Below are 13,129 nucleotides of genomic sequence, written 5' to 3'. Positions count from 1 at the left end.
CCACACCTGATCCAGGGATCCCAGGGATCCCCTGGGAGATGAATTCATTTCTGTGTAGCTGGGAAAAGCCAACTTTGCCTGTTTACACCAACCACTCCTGGAATCTTCCACTGAGCCACCAGTGGGGACTGGATGGACACTCTGGTGCCTTGGCAAACTGTGCCTGTTCCCAGAGAACACACACCCCCCAACAACCTCTTTGGCCTTCTTCCTTAGCCTGAGTTTCCTCAGGTTTTTTAAGGAATTATCCACTTCTGTTTTCCCTCCAGTCTCTGAACAATGAGCCTGACACGTGGTGGAGCATCACACAGTGCTGGGAGACCCCCAGTGACAGCTGAGCCCAACAGTGTTCACTTGTACTGCCCCCAAACATGGGCTCAGTGACCTATTCCTGCCCCCAGGAACAGGACCTGCTTCCCAGGATACCTAAAATATTCAACTGTGCAAAAATGTGCTGCACACTTACCTGTGTTTATGTGAGACACCTGATCAGACAGACTATGAAAACACATCCCAGGATGAGCACAGACTCCATCTCCCTCACATTTGGTTGTGTTCCACAATCTGGAATCCTGAAAATACACTGGGAACTGGAGGAGGCACGTCTCAGTTCCTCACACATTCCCATAGGCTCTGCAATGGGATTTCCTGCCCAGTGACAGATTTCTGAGCTTGTCTTCACCTGAACTCCATGACATTCCCTGACAAGAGTAGCACCATCACCTCGAGGAGCCGCACCTGAGGGAGGGATGTTCCTCATCCAGGGGTCATTGCAGTTTGGCTCTTCCTGTGACTTTTGCTCCTTTTATTCACAATTCCAGCTACATTCCTTTGTCACCAGTCAATGTACAATCAGCAGCTCTGGAGAAGTCCTGCCCAGCTGTAAGGAGGCCAGCATTTTTTGGGAGACACTTGGAAGCAGCTCCATCCCAACAGCAGCTCTTCCAACTCAGATACTGGCTACACTGTGGGAAGGTGCTCAGGTAAATGGAGCAGGGACACACCTGGATCCATGCACAGAACCACAGCAGTGAGCACCTCCCCACACCAAGCAAGACAGAGAGCTCAAGGTTTCTAGCAACGTCAGAGAACTCAAATTCTCCTACAAACCATGAGGATTTAAAAGCTGGACTTGATGATCTCGGAGGTCTTTTCCAACCTTAATGATTCTATGATTTATATTTGTGATATAAGTTTTTAGCTCTGCAGCAAATACCACCCTCAGGGCTCCAACTACCTGCTGGGATGGGAGAAACATTCAGGAATTCATTTCCAAGCAATCCTTCCCAGTTAAATCTCCAGGAACAGAACCCACAACCAGGGGAACTGCAAAGGTTGGTTTGCCACAACCACATTTTGTTGTGTTTTTGATGGCTAAAAGTGCAAGGCAGGCATGTAATTTCTAGTGTAGTGTGTGGAACCCACCCTGTGCAGGGCCAGGGACACAATAAATATCAACCTCTTGTTTTTAGGCTCAAGAGTTCAGTATTTAGTTACAGCTGATGCTGGGCTGCAGTCATTTGGTGATTTGCTTAGCACGGGACGTTTGAAGCTGAAGAGCTGACCATGCAAGCACAACAGAGAAACACCCTTCCTGCTCAACTCCAGAGGATGTCTGGATTAAATCCCTCTCCATACAGATGGAAAGTTTCTATGAGTGTGAGCAAAGAGCAGCAGAGACACAATTTGCTGAGGTTCACCCCCAGATTCCTGCAGTTTGACACGTGACGTTGGCAGTGACGAGGCTCAGCTTTCGATGCTTCAGGCTCGGAGGTTTTGTGAGAAATCTTGCTCCAGTCATTCATTCTTTCCATGTGCCATCACTCCTGTGATTCCCCTGGGGAGTGAGATCCTCTCCCCACCATCTCCTGGCCCCATTCCTTGTGGCTGGACTCTTGGAGGCCACGGCCCTTCGTCTCGATGGGCAGGAAGCAGGAGGCCAGGGCGGCCAGGAGGCAGCAGCCGCTGTAAACCACCAGGGTCAGGTACACTGAGGATTCCAACATCACCTGCAGGAAACAGGCAGGAAAGGAACACAGGACCTCAGCAGGGAAAGAAATATGGATACCGATGTAGTAGTAGAAATTTTAATTACAGCACTGGAAAAAAGATTAACAGCTTATAAAAGGGAAGGGGGGGGCATTTTGTATGGGCAGATAGCAGTAGGACAAGGGATAATGATTTAAACTCTCAGAGGGTGGGGTGAGATGGGATATTGGGAAGAAATTCTTCCCTGTGAGGGTGGTGAGGCCCTGGCACAGGTTGCCCAGAGCAGCTGTGGCTGCCCCATCCCAGGGAGTGTTCAAGGCCAGGTTGGATGGGGCTTGGATCAGTCTGGTCTGGTGGAAAGAAAAGCAGGTTCTCCGTGACCTTCACAGAATTATGGAATTGTTAAAGTTGGAAGAGACTTCCCAGATCATTGAGTCCAACCTTCCTCCAGCCTCAGAGTAAAAGGGATTTTACCTGTGCAATGAAGGGGGTTATGAGGGCTCCCACTCTTGCCATTCCACTGCATGTTCCCAGGCCCAAAGCACGTGTGGCTGTGGGATAAACCTGGGGAGAAAACATCAGCCCATTAACGCCAGTAGGAAGTTCTCTTCCTTTCACTCCTAAATCAATGGAAATGAATAAGTGCTGCCACAGCAGGTTCTGTTAGACAATGACAATGAGATCTACAACTCAAATCTTGGTTGGAGTCCATTGTGAACAGGTCATCAAAATTACTTTCCCCCCTATGTTCTCACTCCTCTTAAATATTCTCATCACAAAAACAACCCCCTTACCTCAGGAGTGTAAACATAAGCAGCCTGAAATCCTCCTGAAATAAAGGCTCTTGCAATGAAGAGCAGCACAGTCAGAACATTCCTGGGAGAAGAAAGAGGAGAGCAGAGTTTGGTAAAATCTGCTGGGGGTTCACTTGCAGACAAGTGCAATAAAGATGCTAAATTTATTAGAACCATTTCTTTTGGCTTTTTTGATGAACCCTTTCCATTTTTTCTGGACCTTTTAATACAACAATGATGGCAAAGAATCTGCATTCCCACAATCCCACGAATTTTCTAAATTTCTAACTGAGAGCTGGGGCCTACTGAAATAAAAATGACGCCCATGAGAAGGAAATGAGAGTCCACCTTTCCTGTTTAAAAGACATGAACCCAATTACCACCTGGATATGTGCAATTTTATAAGGTTTCTTATTACAAGGTTTCTGTGAGGTTTTGGAAAGTGCCTGGAAGGGTTTAAATTTAAAAGTGCCCAATGGTTACATCCTACCCAGACTTAAACTCTTATTTTTCCCTTTGGATTGCTCTGTCCACAAGATTATAGTAAAAGATTTCTTCTCTCCTGCTTCTTCTAGTTTCCTTACAAACTCTGGTGACAAAACCCAAACCCAGCCTTAATCCTTTCTCCAGCTGAGCACAACCATCCCATGGCTTTTCAAACCACCAATTCCAGTTCTCCTGCTTCAATCAAGAGAGAACATGGATCAAATTGATATTCCAGTTGTTCCCTGTGTTGTACCCACCTTCCAACACAGAGAAACAGCAGGAGGCTGCAAAATGAGAAGACAAGGAAGGACAGGGCCATGGTTTTCTTGCGGCCGATCCGGTCGATGATCCAGAGTGTCACCAACACTCCTGTGGAAGAGACCAGGGGAGTGTTGGGAACTGAGCAAAGGGGGAGGATGGAGCAGTTTTTAACAGTCAGGGTTGTTCAGATTTGAGATTTTGGTCTCTCTTTCAAATACTTTGCTGCTGTAGGAGTGAAAAATCCACTCTGCCATCCCTTAACCACTGATTAATCCAGTGGTTCCTCAGGTGAAAGGCAGAAATGCCTCACTATGGCTCACTGCAGTAACTTCTGACCATTATTCCCTGCTCATCTTCCCATTGCTGCATCTAAGGGCTCTTTAGAAGTTGGTATTTTCTTTCCATTCTGTTATTTAGATGGCATTAGGACAGTCAGACCAGTTCCATTTCTGGTCCCAAAGCCCCCTCCCATCACCCTGAGCAGGGAAGAACTGGTGCTTCCTATTGCTGCTTACCAGGGAATTCTGACAGGGTTGTCCAGAGCAGGTCTGTGTAATCCTCCTCTGTCAGATACTCACAGGTCAGGCTGCACTTTGCTTTAACTTCCTGCCTTCTGCTGGATACTGGGGGAGGAAAAAGGGAAAAAAAAGTCATATATTTTATGTATTATAAGTAATCTCTTCTCTGTTTACACTCCTGGTGTGTGTTTATCATTCTGACTGCTGAAGTTTAGGAAGGCCTGCACTGAAAGGACTGGCACTGATTCACTGTACCCACCACCCTTTAAAAATACTTCTGGAAATTCATCTATGGATAGAAGTGAAAGTGATTCTGCCTCTTGGATTTAATTGTTTTTGCTCCTCTGAATGCCTAATGTGTTGCTTGGATGGAATCCACAGTCAGAGGGGCCATTCCAGAGCAATTACAGGTGATTTTACCTGGAAGGCAGAGCTGACACTGAGCAGTTTATAATGTTTTCTGTGGCAGGTTTCACACCACTCTCACAATGAAAACTTCCACCTTCTTATCACCTGCACAGCCTTAGTTATTTTTCACTCCAGGGCTCAGGACAGAATTAACTTCAGAAATTCAGTTTCTCCCCACATAAACTGGGATACCAACACTTCCTATGCTCTGAGAACACTGAATAATCCTATGTCCTTGTAAAGCCCAGTGTTTTCAAGGGCTGCATCCTCCTCTGGGGAGGAAACCAGATTTAGACCCCTCAAATCCCTGATTACTGCTGTGCAACTCTGGGATCTGGGTCTGCTCCCAACACTCCCCCTCCTCTTTCTGTGATTTTCCAACTTCCAGGCAGTTTTCCCTAATTACAAGTGTTCTGAACACAATCATCCCTCCCCTGGGGAGTCAGACTTTTCAAACCTCTTCTTAACGCTGTCAAAGCACCTTTTTTTTCCTCCCTCCAAAAATCTGCAACAAAAAGGACGATGATTTCCTCCCATTATCTTTTTTTCTCAGCAGGTTTTCCCATCTGGAGAACCCCGGAGCTCCAGAGCAGCAGTTTCTCTCTCTCAGAACTAATTAGCTCTGTCAAATCTGCAAACTTATATTTATTCAACCACTTTTTTTCCTCAAGAAGAACAGATAACAGGTCTCTCTTGAAGGTTGTCTTGCTGTTTTACACTTTGAGTTCAAAACCACTGCAGGATCTCTCTACCCTGTGCAGGAGACGAGGAACAGTCTATAAAAATGTTTAAAATAAACTTAAAACTCAGCCACATTCCTTCCCAAACCAACAGCAGAAGATGATCTAGGTGATCTAATAAAAGATATTCCACCAATTTTAACAGGGTATATTTAAGAAGAAAATATGGATTAGTACTCACTGCTGCAAACATCTCCTGCTTGGAAGAACTCCGTAGTTAATAAAACTAACCCATAATATGAAAAGGCATTGGAAAACCTGCAAGGAAGCAAATGAGAGAGGAATTCTCAGCTGGTCAAACTGAGATTAAACAACATGAATCAAAACTGAACCCGCTGTGGGAGGAGATGCACTAAGTGCTACCTCAAAGCTATTTCCTACCAGCATTTAGCAATTAAAGAGCAATTTAATTGGGAATGAGGGTGATTGGGTGGTTTAATGAATTACAAATCAATACATGTTGGGGTTTTGGGTTTTGCTGGGGTTTTTTTGAGGAGGAAGTTGCTGTATTTGAGTAACACTGTAAAATACCTTCAATAAAAAGCACTTAGAGTTGTGCTGGCACTGAAGCTTTGTGTTCCCTCTTACCATATAAACCAGAGCAACAACGTGGTCCATCTGAAATGGGGGGTGAAAAGGTCCTTCATTTTTCCTCGGTCTTCCTGTTGAAAACAAGCAGAAATCAGATGATCAGGGAACTCAGGGGTCCTGGGCTGGAGGATGCAGAGTGGCAAGAATCCCAAACTCCCAGAATGGGTTGGAAGGGACCTTGAAGATCACCCAGTCCAACCCCTGCCAAAGACAGTTAAAGTGTCAAAGTCCATCTTGTCTCATGAATTCAGATCTGGGAATTCCCATCTGAGCTCTTCAGCCTTAGGGCTCAATTTTCTTTAATAACAAGGCCTTGGAGTGAGGTAAATAACACTAATGCCCACTTTAAAGGTGCTTTTCACTTTCAAACTGAGAAATTAACTCTTCCTCACTGTGAAAGAGGAAGCATACGATCATCCCGTATTTTTTATTACTAGTTGAGGCATTAAAATCAAACAGAACATTGATTATTTGCTAATAAACCACACATCACCTTGGCACAGTTCCACTGTATCCCACATTATTGAGGTGCCTGGACTTACCTGTCTGGAAATGACCAGTTTTCCCAGAGGCATTGGAGCTCCATTTTCTGTTGCTATCCTCTTCAAAGTGGCAAGTGCTTTCTCCTGGTTCCCAGACAACACATCATACCTGGCACTCTCTGGCAGCCACTAAGGGAGCAAAGCAGGTCACACACACAGGGATGTCACAAACAGCAAGAAACATGCTGGGATTTTCCTTGGGGGAAATCCCAGTGACTCCAACACAAGGAAGGATTACAGAACTAATCTTTAAGAATTCAGAGAATCATCTCATCAGGCTTTAAAAATGACAACCCTCCGTTTTTCCCATAAACTCAGAACTCCGGAAGTCTTTTCCTTCAGTTCCCTTGGGTTTATCCTTGAGAAATGTTGGACATTTGTGCCAGTTCTTTCCATTACCCCTTCCCTGTAGATATGGCAAAGCATCCACAGCAAAAAACATTCCAAAATTCATATTTTTAAGCTCCTTTTAATTTCAAACAAGGTTGGGAACACCTGTATAACTGGAGGGATTCCTGAAAAACTAAGGAATAATAAAAGCTGCTAAGCCACCTGACAAGGACATTTATCTATGAGGAGATTGAGTGATTGGCAAATATATCACCCAATAAATAATAAAATATATCACTGAAGCTCAGGGTTAAATCATATACATCTTATTTTGGAATCTGATCTGGACTCTGCAGATTTTAACCCTGATTTGGATGAATTTTTAAGTGGAAAGTGATTCTAAAATCTAAAGAGCATCTGGGAAGTATCAACCACTTTTGATAAAGTGTTCATTCCCCTGAGCTGGGTTGAAACAAAGTCATTAAATTGGAGAGGGTTCCAGGCCTGATTTCCCAAAATTCCAGCCCACTATTGTCCTCCAGCAATTAGAGACACACAAACACAGCTCTCCCTGGAATGGTTTTAGCAGCCCCGTGTGGAAACAGTATTTTTGCATTACTGCAGATATTTCACAGAGGACACCAAGAGAGAGCTCAAAGCTGCCATGATTTCCTTCAGCTGGGTCACAGAATGGGGAGGAGAAGTGGGAATGGAGGGAACACATATTAATCCTTGGAGGAAACACCTACAAAGCACAGGCCAGCGAAGAGCAGGAGCGGGAGGGCAGAGAGGATGAGGAGCCAGCGCCAGCCCAGCGTGGGCATCACCAGCACTGCCAGGAGCACCTCAAACACAGTCCCAAGGGCCCAGAACACCTGGGGAAGGGAAAAGAAACAGTCACAGGTGAGGATATGAGTGTTCCTAAGGTCTCCTTCTTTGTAGCATTCCAGGATGTGCTCTCCAGGGATGGCTGGAGGGAGAAACGCCAGAGACATTTCAGGTCTGTGCCTGTGTGGAAATAGAGCCCAGACACTTTTGGGGGATTAGTTTAAAGGTTGTAGGGGTGGAAATGCTTATTTCCCAGCCTTCCAGTGCCTAGGGGGGGCTTACAGGAAGGCAGGGGATGGACTTTTCACAAGAGCCTGGAATGAGAGGAGAAGGGGGATGACCTTAGGCTGAAGGAAGGGATATTTAGATGGGATATTGGGAAGAAATTCCTCCTGTGAGAGTGGTGAGGCCCTGGCACAGGTTGCCCAGAGAATCTGTGGCTGCCCCATTCCTGGAAGAAGTGATGCAGCCAAGTAACAGTTCTGGCCCTGACCTTCCAACCATCCATCAAAGGGCTGTGAATTTTGCCTTAAAATATTCATAGGATGAAATTCTGCTGTGACTTTGACACATTTGGATGAAGACGTGGAGCTGAATTTAGCCCTGGATTTATGGACCAGTCACTCCTCCAAATCCATTACTGAGCTGTAGATGAATTTCACCATGAAATTACAGACACCCAGTGTCCCACCCTGTGCTCAGAGCAGTCAGTCTGCATCCCTGGATGGAAGTTAATTTGCAAAAAGGCAAATTCAACACAAAGAGTGGAGTGTGATGTGGAAACTTTCTGTCTTTTGGATATGAGCTGGTACCGGATAACTCAGCTTCACACTGACATGGACAGGCAAGGCCTGACTGCAGCTCTGGGGGGGATTTCCAGGCAGGAGGTTGGAAGGGATGTAACAAACAGTAGGATTTGTCCCTCCAAGGATCAGCACACACTGCTCACCTCTATTAATAAAATGCACTTTGCTCTGGCTTTCATTGGAAGGAACTCAGCATATAAAGTTACCCTGCAAAGAGAGAACAGAGAGAAAATGTCATGTTAGCACAGTGAGAAAAATGCCACATCAGCACAAAGACAGAAGTTCAAACATTCCCTTTGGCTTTTAATTAAATTGCCAAACCCAGAGGAGTAACTCAAACCCCTTCCTGTCCCCCAGAGCCAGCCAGGCTGACACTGGGGCAGACTCCCCTTTCTACACCAAAACCAACCCTTCACCATTGCAACAGAGGACACAATTTGCTCTTCTCATGTGATTTTGTGACCCCATAGTTGTTGTCTAAATGATGTTTTCACAGCCCTGCTCTGGGCCAGGCCTTGTATCTATTATTTCCAGTGTGGTCCATCAGAATCCAACACAAACTCTTGCTGGGGAAAGTTTTTCTTCAGGGCTTTACAACTGGCTCAGAGAATTTCACATCAGTCTCCTCTGCCAGGGTTCAATTCTACAGGAGGGGAAGACTTTCAAGGTCTGATCATGTTACTGGTATAAAATAATTTGCATTCTTTTATTGTGGGATTCCAAAAGAAATCACTGAGCTCTGCAGAGGCTTTGTTCCATGACTGTGCCAAAGGGAGATGGCACAGCTTCTCTGGGAGTGTTTCCTGGGGATGAAGGCAGGGCCAGCAGCCAGTCAAGGCTCCCTCATCTTCTTCAAACTGTCTGCTCAGGCTTGTCTTTGCTGCTTTGCTCCTGCTCTGTTTGCATTCCATTGACTCAGCCTGTTTCTGCCTCTAAACTCCTCAGGCTTCCTTTGAGGTTTGTATCAAAATTCCTACTAACTTAAGGAACAGTGGATTGATTTATGAGGAGCTGCCCAGGAAGCAAAGTACAAAGTCATTGAAGTACAAAGTTACACAACATTATATCAAAGCAGGGATTTAGAGGAGAAGGAAAATCACATCTTGAAATGTAGGAGCTGATAAGTGACCCCAACGTAAGGACATGGAATTGTTGGAGCAAGTCCAGGGGAGGCCACGAGGCTGATAAGAGGACTGGAGCACCTTCCCTATGGAGACAGGCTGGGAGAGCTGGGGCTGTTCAACCTGGAGAAGAGAGGGTTGTGTGGAGACCTCAGAGCACCTTCCAGTGTCTGAAGGAGCTCCAGGAGAGCTGTAGAGGGACTGTTCATCAGGAACTGTAGTGACAGGACAAGGGGAAATGGGTTCAGACTTTTTAGGTGAGATATAGGGAAGAAATTCCTCCCTGTGAGGGTGGTGAGTCCCTGGCACAGGTTGCCCAGAGAAGTTGTGGCTGCCCCATCCCTGCAAGTGTCCAAGGCCAGGTTGGATGGGGCTTGGAGCAACCTGGGCTAGTGGAAGGTGTCCCTGCCCATGGCAGGGGGTGGGACTGGATGAGCTTTAAGATCCCTTCTATTCTATAATGCTGTATAGAAGTGTTTTCCTAAGAGAATACTCCACATCCCTGAACACTCCACACCCTTGCAGCTCTGCATGCTGGCTCTGTGAATGAACTTTCATATTCAGCATTAGACAGCATCTCGCAGACAATTCCCAGAGGAGGCCAGAGCTTCAGGTGCAGCTCTGTGTCTACACGTGGACAGAGGGATATGTGCCACGGTCAGTTAATGGATTAGTGCTGGAGGTTTTTGTTTTAAAGGCACCTTTCAGAACAATCTCTCTCTCATAGCCATTAGAGAAGATGCAATTACAAAGATATTCCATTCAGCCACTCACCTGTGGAGTTACATAGCCTGCTTAAGGATATTAGAAAGGAGCTACTCTTCCTACTTTGTGAAGAAGTCAATGAGCCATCAATCAAAGATAGATTCTGACTAGTCCCAAATAGCACCTCCACAAGGCAAAATATCAATTATTGATAAGGACAAAAGGCAGAGAGAGAATGGCTGAACTCTTCTCTTCACATTCATAATTAAAAGCCTAGAGCAGAGTTAGTTGTTCCAGGTGGGAGATTTATGGATCCCTCTCTTCTGTGGGTGGAACGACACAGCAACAGAGAAATATCCTGGTGCTGCCTTTTTCCTCTGAGCCATCACAGCACCTTCAGTGCTCCACGTTGGGGCTGAGTGGGTTTGGAATTCCAGCTCAGGTTGAGATACAGAAGTTTAGGCTCTGGCTGAACAATAATCTGTAGTTTTAGACTCAGCAGTCAGGGCTCAGCTCTGCCTCTGAATGCTGGTGTTTAGGTCATGACCCATCTTGCAACAAGACCAAGGTTGGGGTCAGCTGAACAGAAACAACACTTCAATTAGACATAAACATTTTATAAAAAACGAATAGAAAAAAGGAATTTGGACTTGTGAATATTTACTTACGACTGAGGAACTCCTCCAATCCCAAATCCCACCAGGCCCCTCAGCACCAGGATCCAGCTGTACACGGGAGCAAACCCACTGAGGATCCCATAGTAGAGTGTCCACAACACGCTGATCTTCAGGCCCTGCATTGAACAGGAGTTAAAAAAGAGTTTCTGCTGTAACACAAATTAACTAAGTACAAAACAGAGCTAAAAATTCCCTTTATTTCATGGGAGGTCAGTTCTGGATGTGCTTAGTTCTGCTTTGTGCCTGTGGACTCTGACATTTGTGACCATGGAATCCCAGAATGGGTTGGGTTGGAAAGGACCTTAAAGATCATCTCATTCCACCCCCTGCCATGGGAAGAGACACCTTTCACTAGCCCAGATTGCTCCAAGCCCTGTCCAACCTGGCCTTTGACACTTGCAGGGATGGGGCAGCCACAGCTGCTCTGGGCAACCTGTGCCAGGGCCATCATGCACTGAAACATCCCCACTGCAGAAATATTGGGATAAATTCCAGCAGGAGCTGCAGACTTACCGTTTTTCTCCCGTACTGGTCTGAAATGTTTCCCCAGAGGGTGGAGCTGGACATCATTCCCACAAACACCACCTGTGAAACACCAAGAAAAAATTTTCCCCTTAAACACAAGAAAAGTGAAAATCTCTGTGTGACAGCAAAGAGAACAAAACTTCCAGGAAACCAGAAAATTTCAGCTCTAACAACAGAGTGACAAGTCCAGGGGGTCATGGAATGGTTTGAGTTGGAAGGAACCTTAGAGATCATCCAGTTCTCTCTGACTTGGAGAGAGGAAGCAACACAGCACCTCTCCAGTCAGCTTTGCCATTAAAATTCCATCCAGTGACAAACCAGTCTGGCACTGGACTGGGCACTCTGGTACACTTGTTTGCTCTCTCATGGTTCCCACTGTGTCTGTGTCCAAGGGAGCTTAAATGTGAGGAGAGAGAAAGATTTTCAAGCAAGATAATCAAAAGTTACCAATCTTTATTTTCAATTAATCTAACAGTTTGAATTTTAGGATGGGTCTGAGTCAACTCATATATTTTCCTGGAAATTACATGCAACTTTGAGCCTGAAACTTCCTCGGTTCTCACTGAGTTTTATTGATTTTAAAAAAACCTCTCTCATCTTCCAAGCCAAAGGCAATCTGCAAAGGCCATGCTGAGATTTAACTTGGGGATACAAAGCATAATGTCAGGATAACACTGAGAGGAAAAGCCTCAGGGAACACAGGAGCTGTGAGTTGTTTTCCTACCGAGGTGAGCAGAGCCACCTGCCAGCTGGGCAATCGCCACTCACAGTGGAGCTGGGGAGCCAGGATGCTTAAAATCATCATTTCCATGGCATCTGCCATCTGCAGGGGGAAGAGAGAGCAAAATAAACCATTGCCTGACAGTTAGAAGGACATAGGAGTCAATAAATACACCTTGTTGGAATTTCTGTGCCATTCCCACTCCGTGGTGGAGCAAACACAGCAACAGGTTCCCTTTTAAACTCATTCCTGGTTGTTGTGTTGAGTAACTAATTTCTGATTGTTGTGATCAGTAACTCTGGCACAGGGGATTCAAAGAGCCATCCAAAGTTATTGGGGGGTGATTCCAAGGAGTCACCCAGGCTCAGTCACTTCCCCAGTGCAGATTCCAGGGACGAGCTTTCAGCTCCTTCACACATGGATTCAGTCAGAACTGTTTATTACCTTATAACTTATTCCCTCTCTCCCTTATACCTGGATTTGTATCAAACATGTTGGTAGATCATCTGTAGGCCAAATTCCACAGCTGATTTAGGATCTAAACTGTGGCACATTCCAACCTTTTACATGGATCTGAAACAGCATTTGAAATGGGGAATCAAACTGATTTTTCAAACCCTGATTTACAAGAATTTCAGAGACAAAGAAATCCACCGGTTGTTCATTACCCCCAAATAACAAGTTTGACTCCTTAGAATTCCTTATTTTAGAATTTCAAGTAAAATTCCTTCTTTGCTGTACATTTATCTGTTTGGAAACTCTCTGTCTCCATGATTTGAAATCCCTGAGGTTCTCTGGTGACCGTGCAATTGGTGCTGATCCCAAGTACTTGCCCAGGCTAATCCGGTGATGACAGAGAGCTTCCACTGGAACTTCCCAAATCCAATGGCTTCCACCGCATCTTCCACCATGAAAGTATCTGGAAAGAAAACAATTCCAGTGCAGGAGTGAATTCCTCCCCTAGTCAGAGCCATCCTTTGAGAGAGCCTTTGCTGTGAGTACAGCTCCTAATTAACCAGGTAACCTGTTGAGATCTCAAATATATAATTCAGCTGCTTAGTTTTAATACAGTTCCTACTCAGGAAAA

At 45.4% G+C, this 13,129-nt stretch overlaps 1 protein-coding gene across 2 annotated transcripts in view; it reads right to left on the bottom strand.

The window, feature by feature from the left end:
* The window catches only part of SVOP (SV2 related protein), a 17,311-nt gene continuing 4,182 nt past the window's right edge, over nt 1–13,129 (bottom strand). The window contains exons 3-16 of one of the 2 annotated variants that reach the window (XM_032706094.1): nt 12,876–12,961; nt 12,046–12,144; nt 11,310–11,381; nt 10,788–10,912; nt 8,437–8,500; nt 7,409–7,534; nt 6,330–6,458; nt 5,785–5,858; nt 5,378–5,454; nt 4,046–4,153; nt 3,527–3,638; nt 2,784–2,865; nt 2,464–2,553; nt 1–2,009 (exon numbers count right to left, since the gene is read on the bottom strand). In XM_032706094.1, coding sequence (XP_032561985.1) covers nt 1,821–2,009; nt 2,464–2,553; nt 2,784–2,865; nt 3,527–3,638; nt 4,046–4,153; nt 5,378–5,454; nt 5,785–5,858; nt 6,330–6,458; nt 7,409–7,534; nt 8,437–8,500; nt 10,788–10,912; nt 11,310–11,381; nt 12,046–12,144; nt 12,876–12,961 — 1,433 coding nt within the window. In that variant the 3' untranslated portion in view covers nt 1–1,820. Of the gene's footprint in view, nt 2,010–2,463; nt 2,554–2,783; nt 2,866–3,526; nt 3,639–4,045; nt 4,154–5,377; nt 5,455–5,784; nt 5,859–6,329; nt 6,459–7,408; nt 7,535–8,436; nt 8,501–10,787; nt 10,913–11,309; nt 11,382–12,045; nt 12,145–12,516; nt 12,846–12,875; nt 12,962–13,129 lie in introns of those variants that run through there. The other variant, XM_032706095.1, reaches the window with a different exon arrangement.

This window comes from Chiroxiphia lanceolata, chromosome 18 (assembly GCF_009829145.1).
Source record: "Chiroxiphia lanceolata isolate bChiLan1 chromosome 18, bChiLan1.pri, whole genome shotgun sequence".
NCBI lineage: Eukaryota > Metazoa > Chordata > Aves > Passeriformes > Pipridae > Chiroxiphia > Chiroxiphia lanceolata.
Note: the sequence above shows the minus strand (reverse complement) of the source record. Positions and strands in the feature narration are given on the sequence as shown.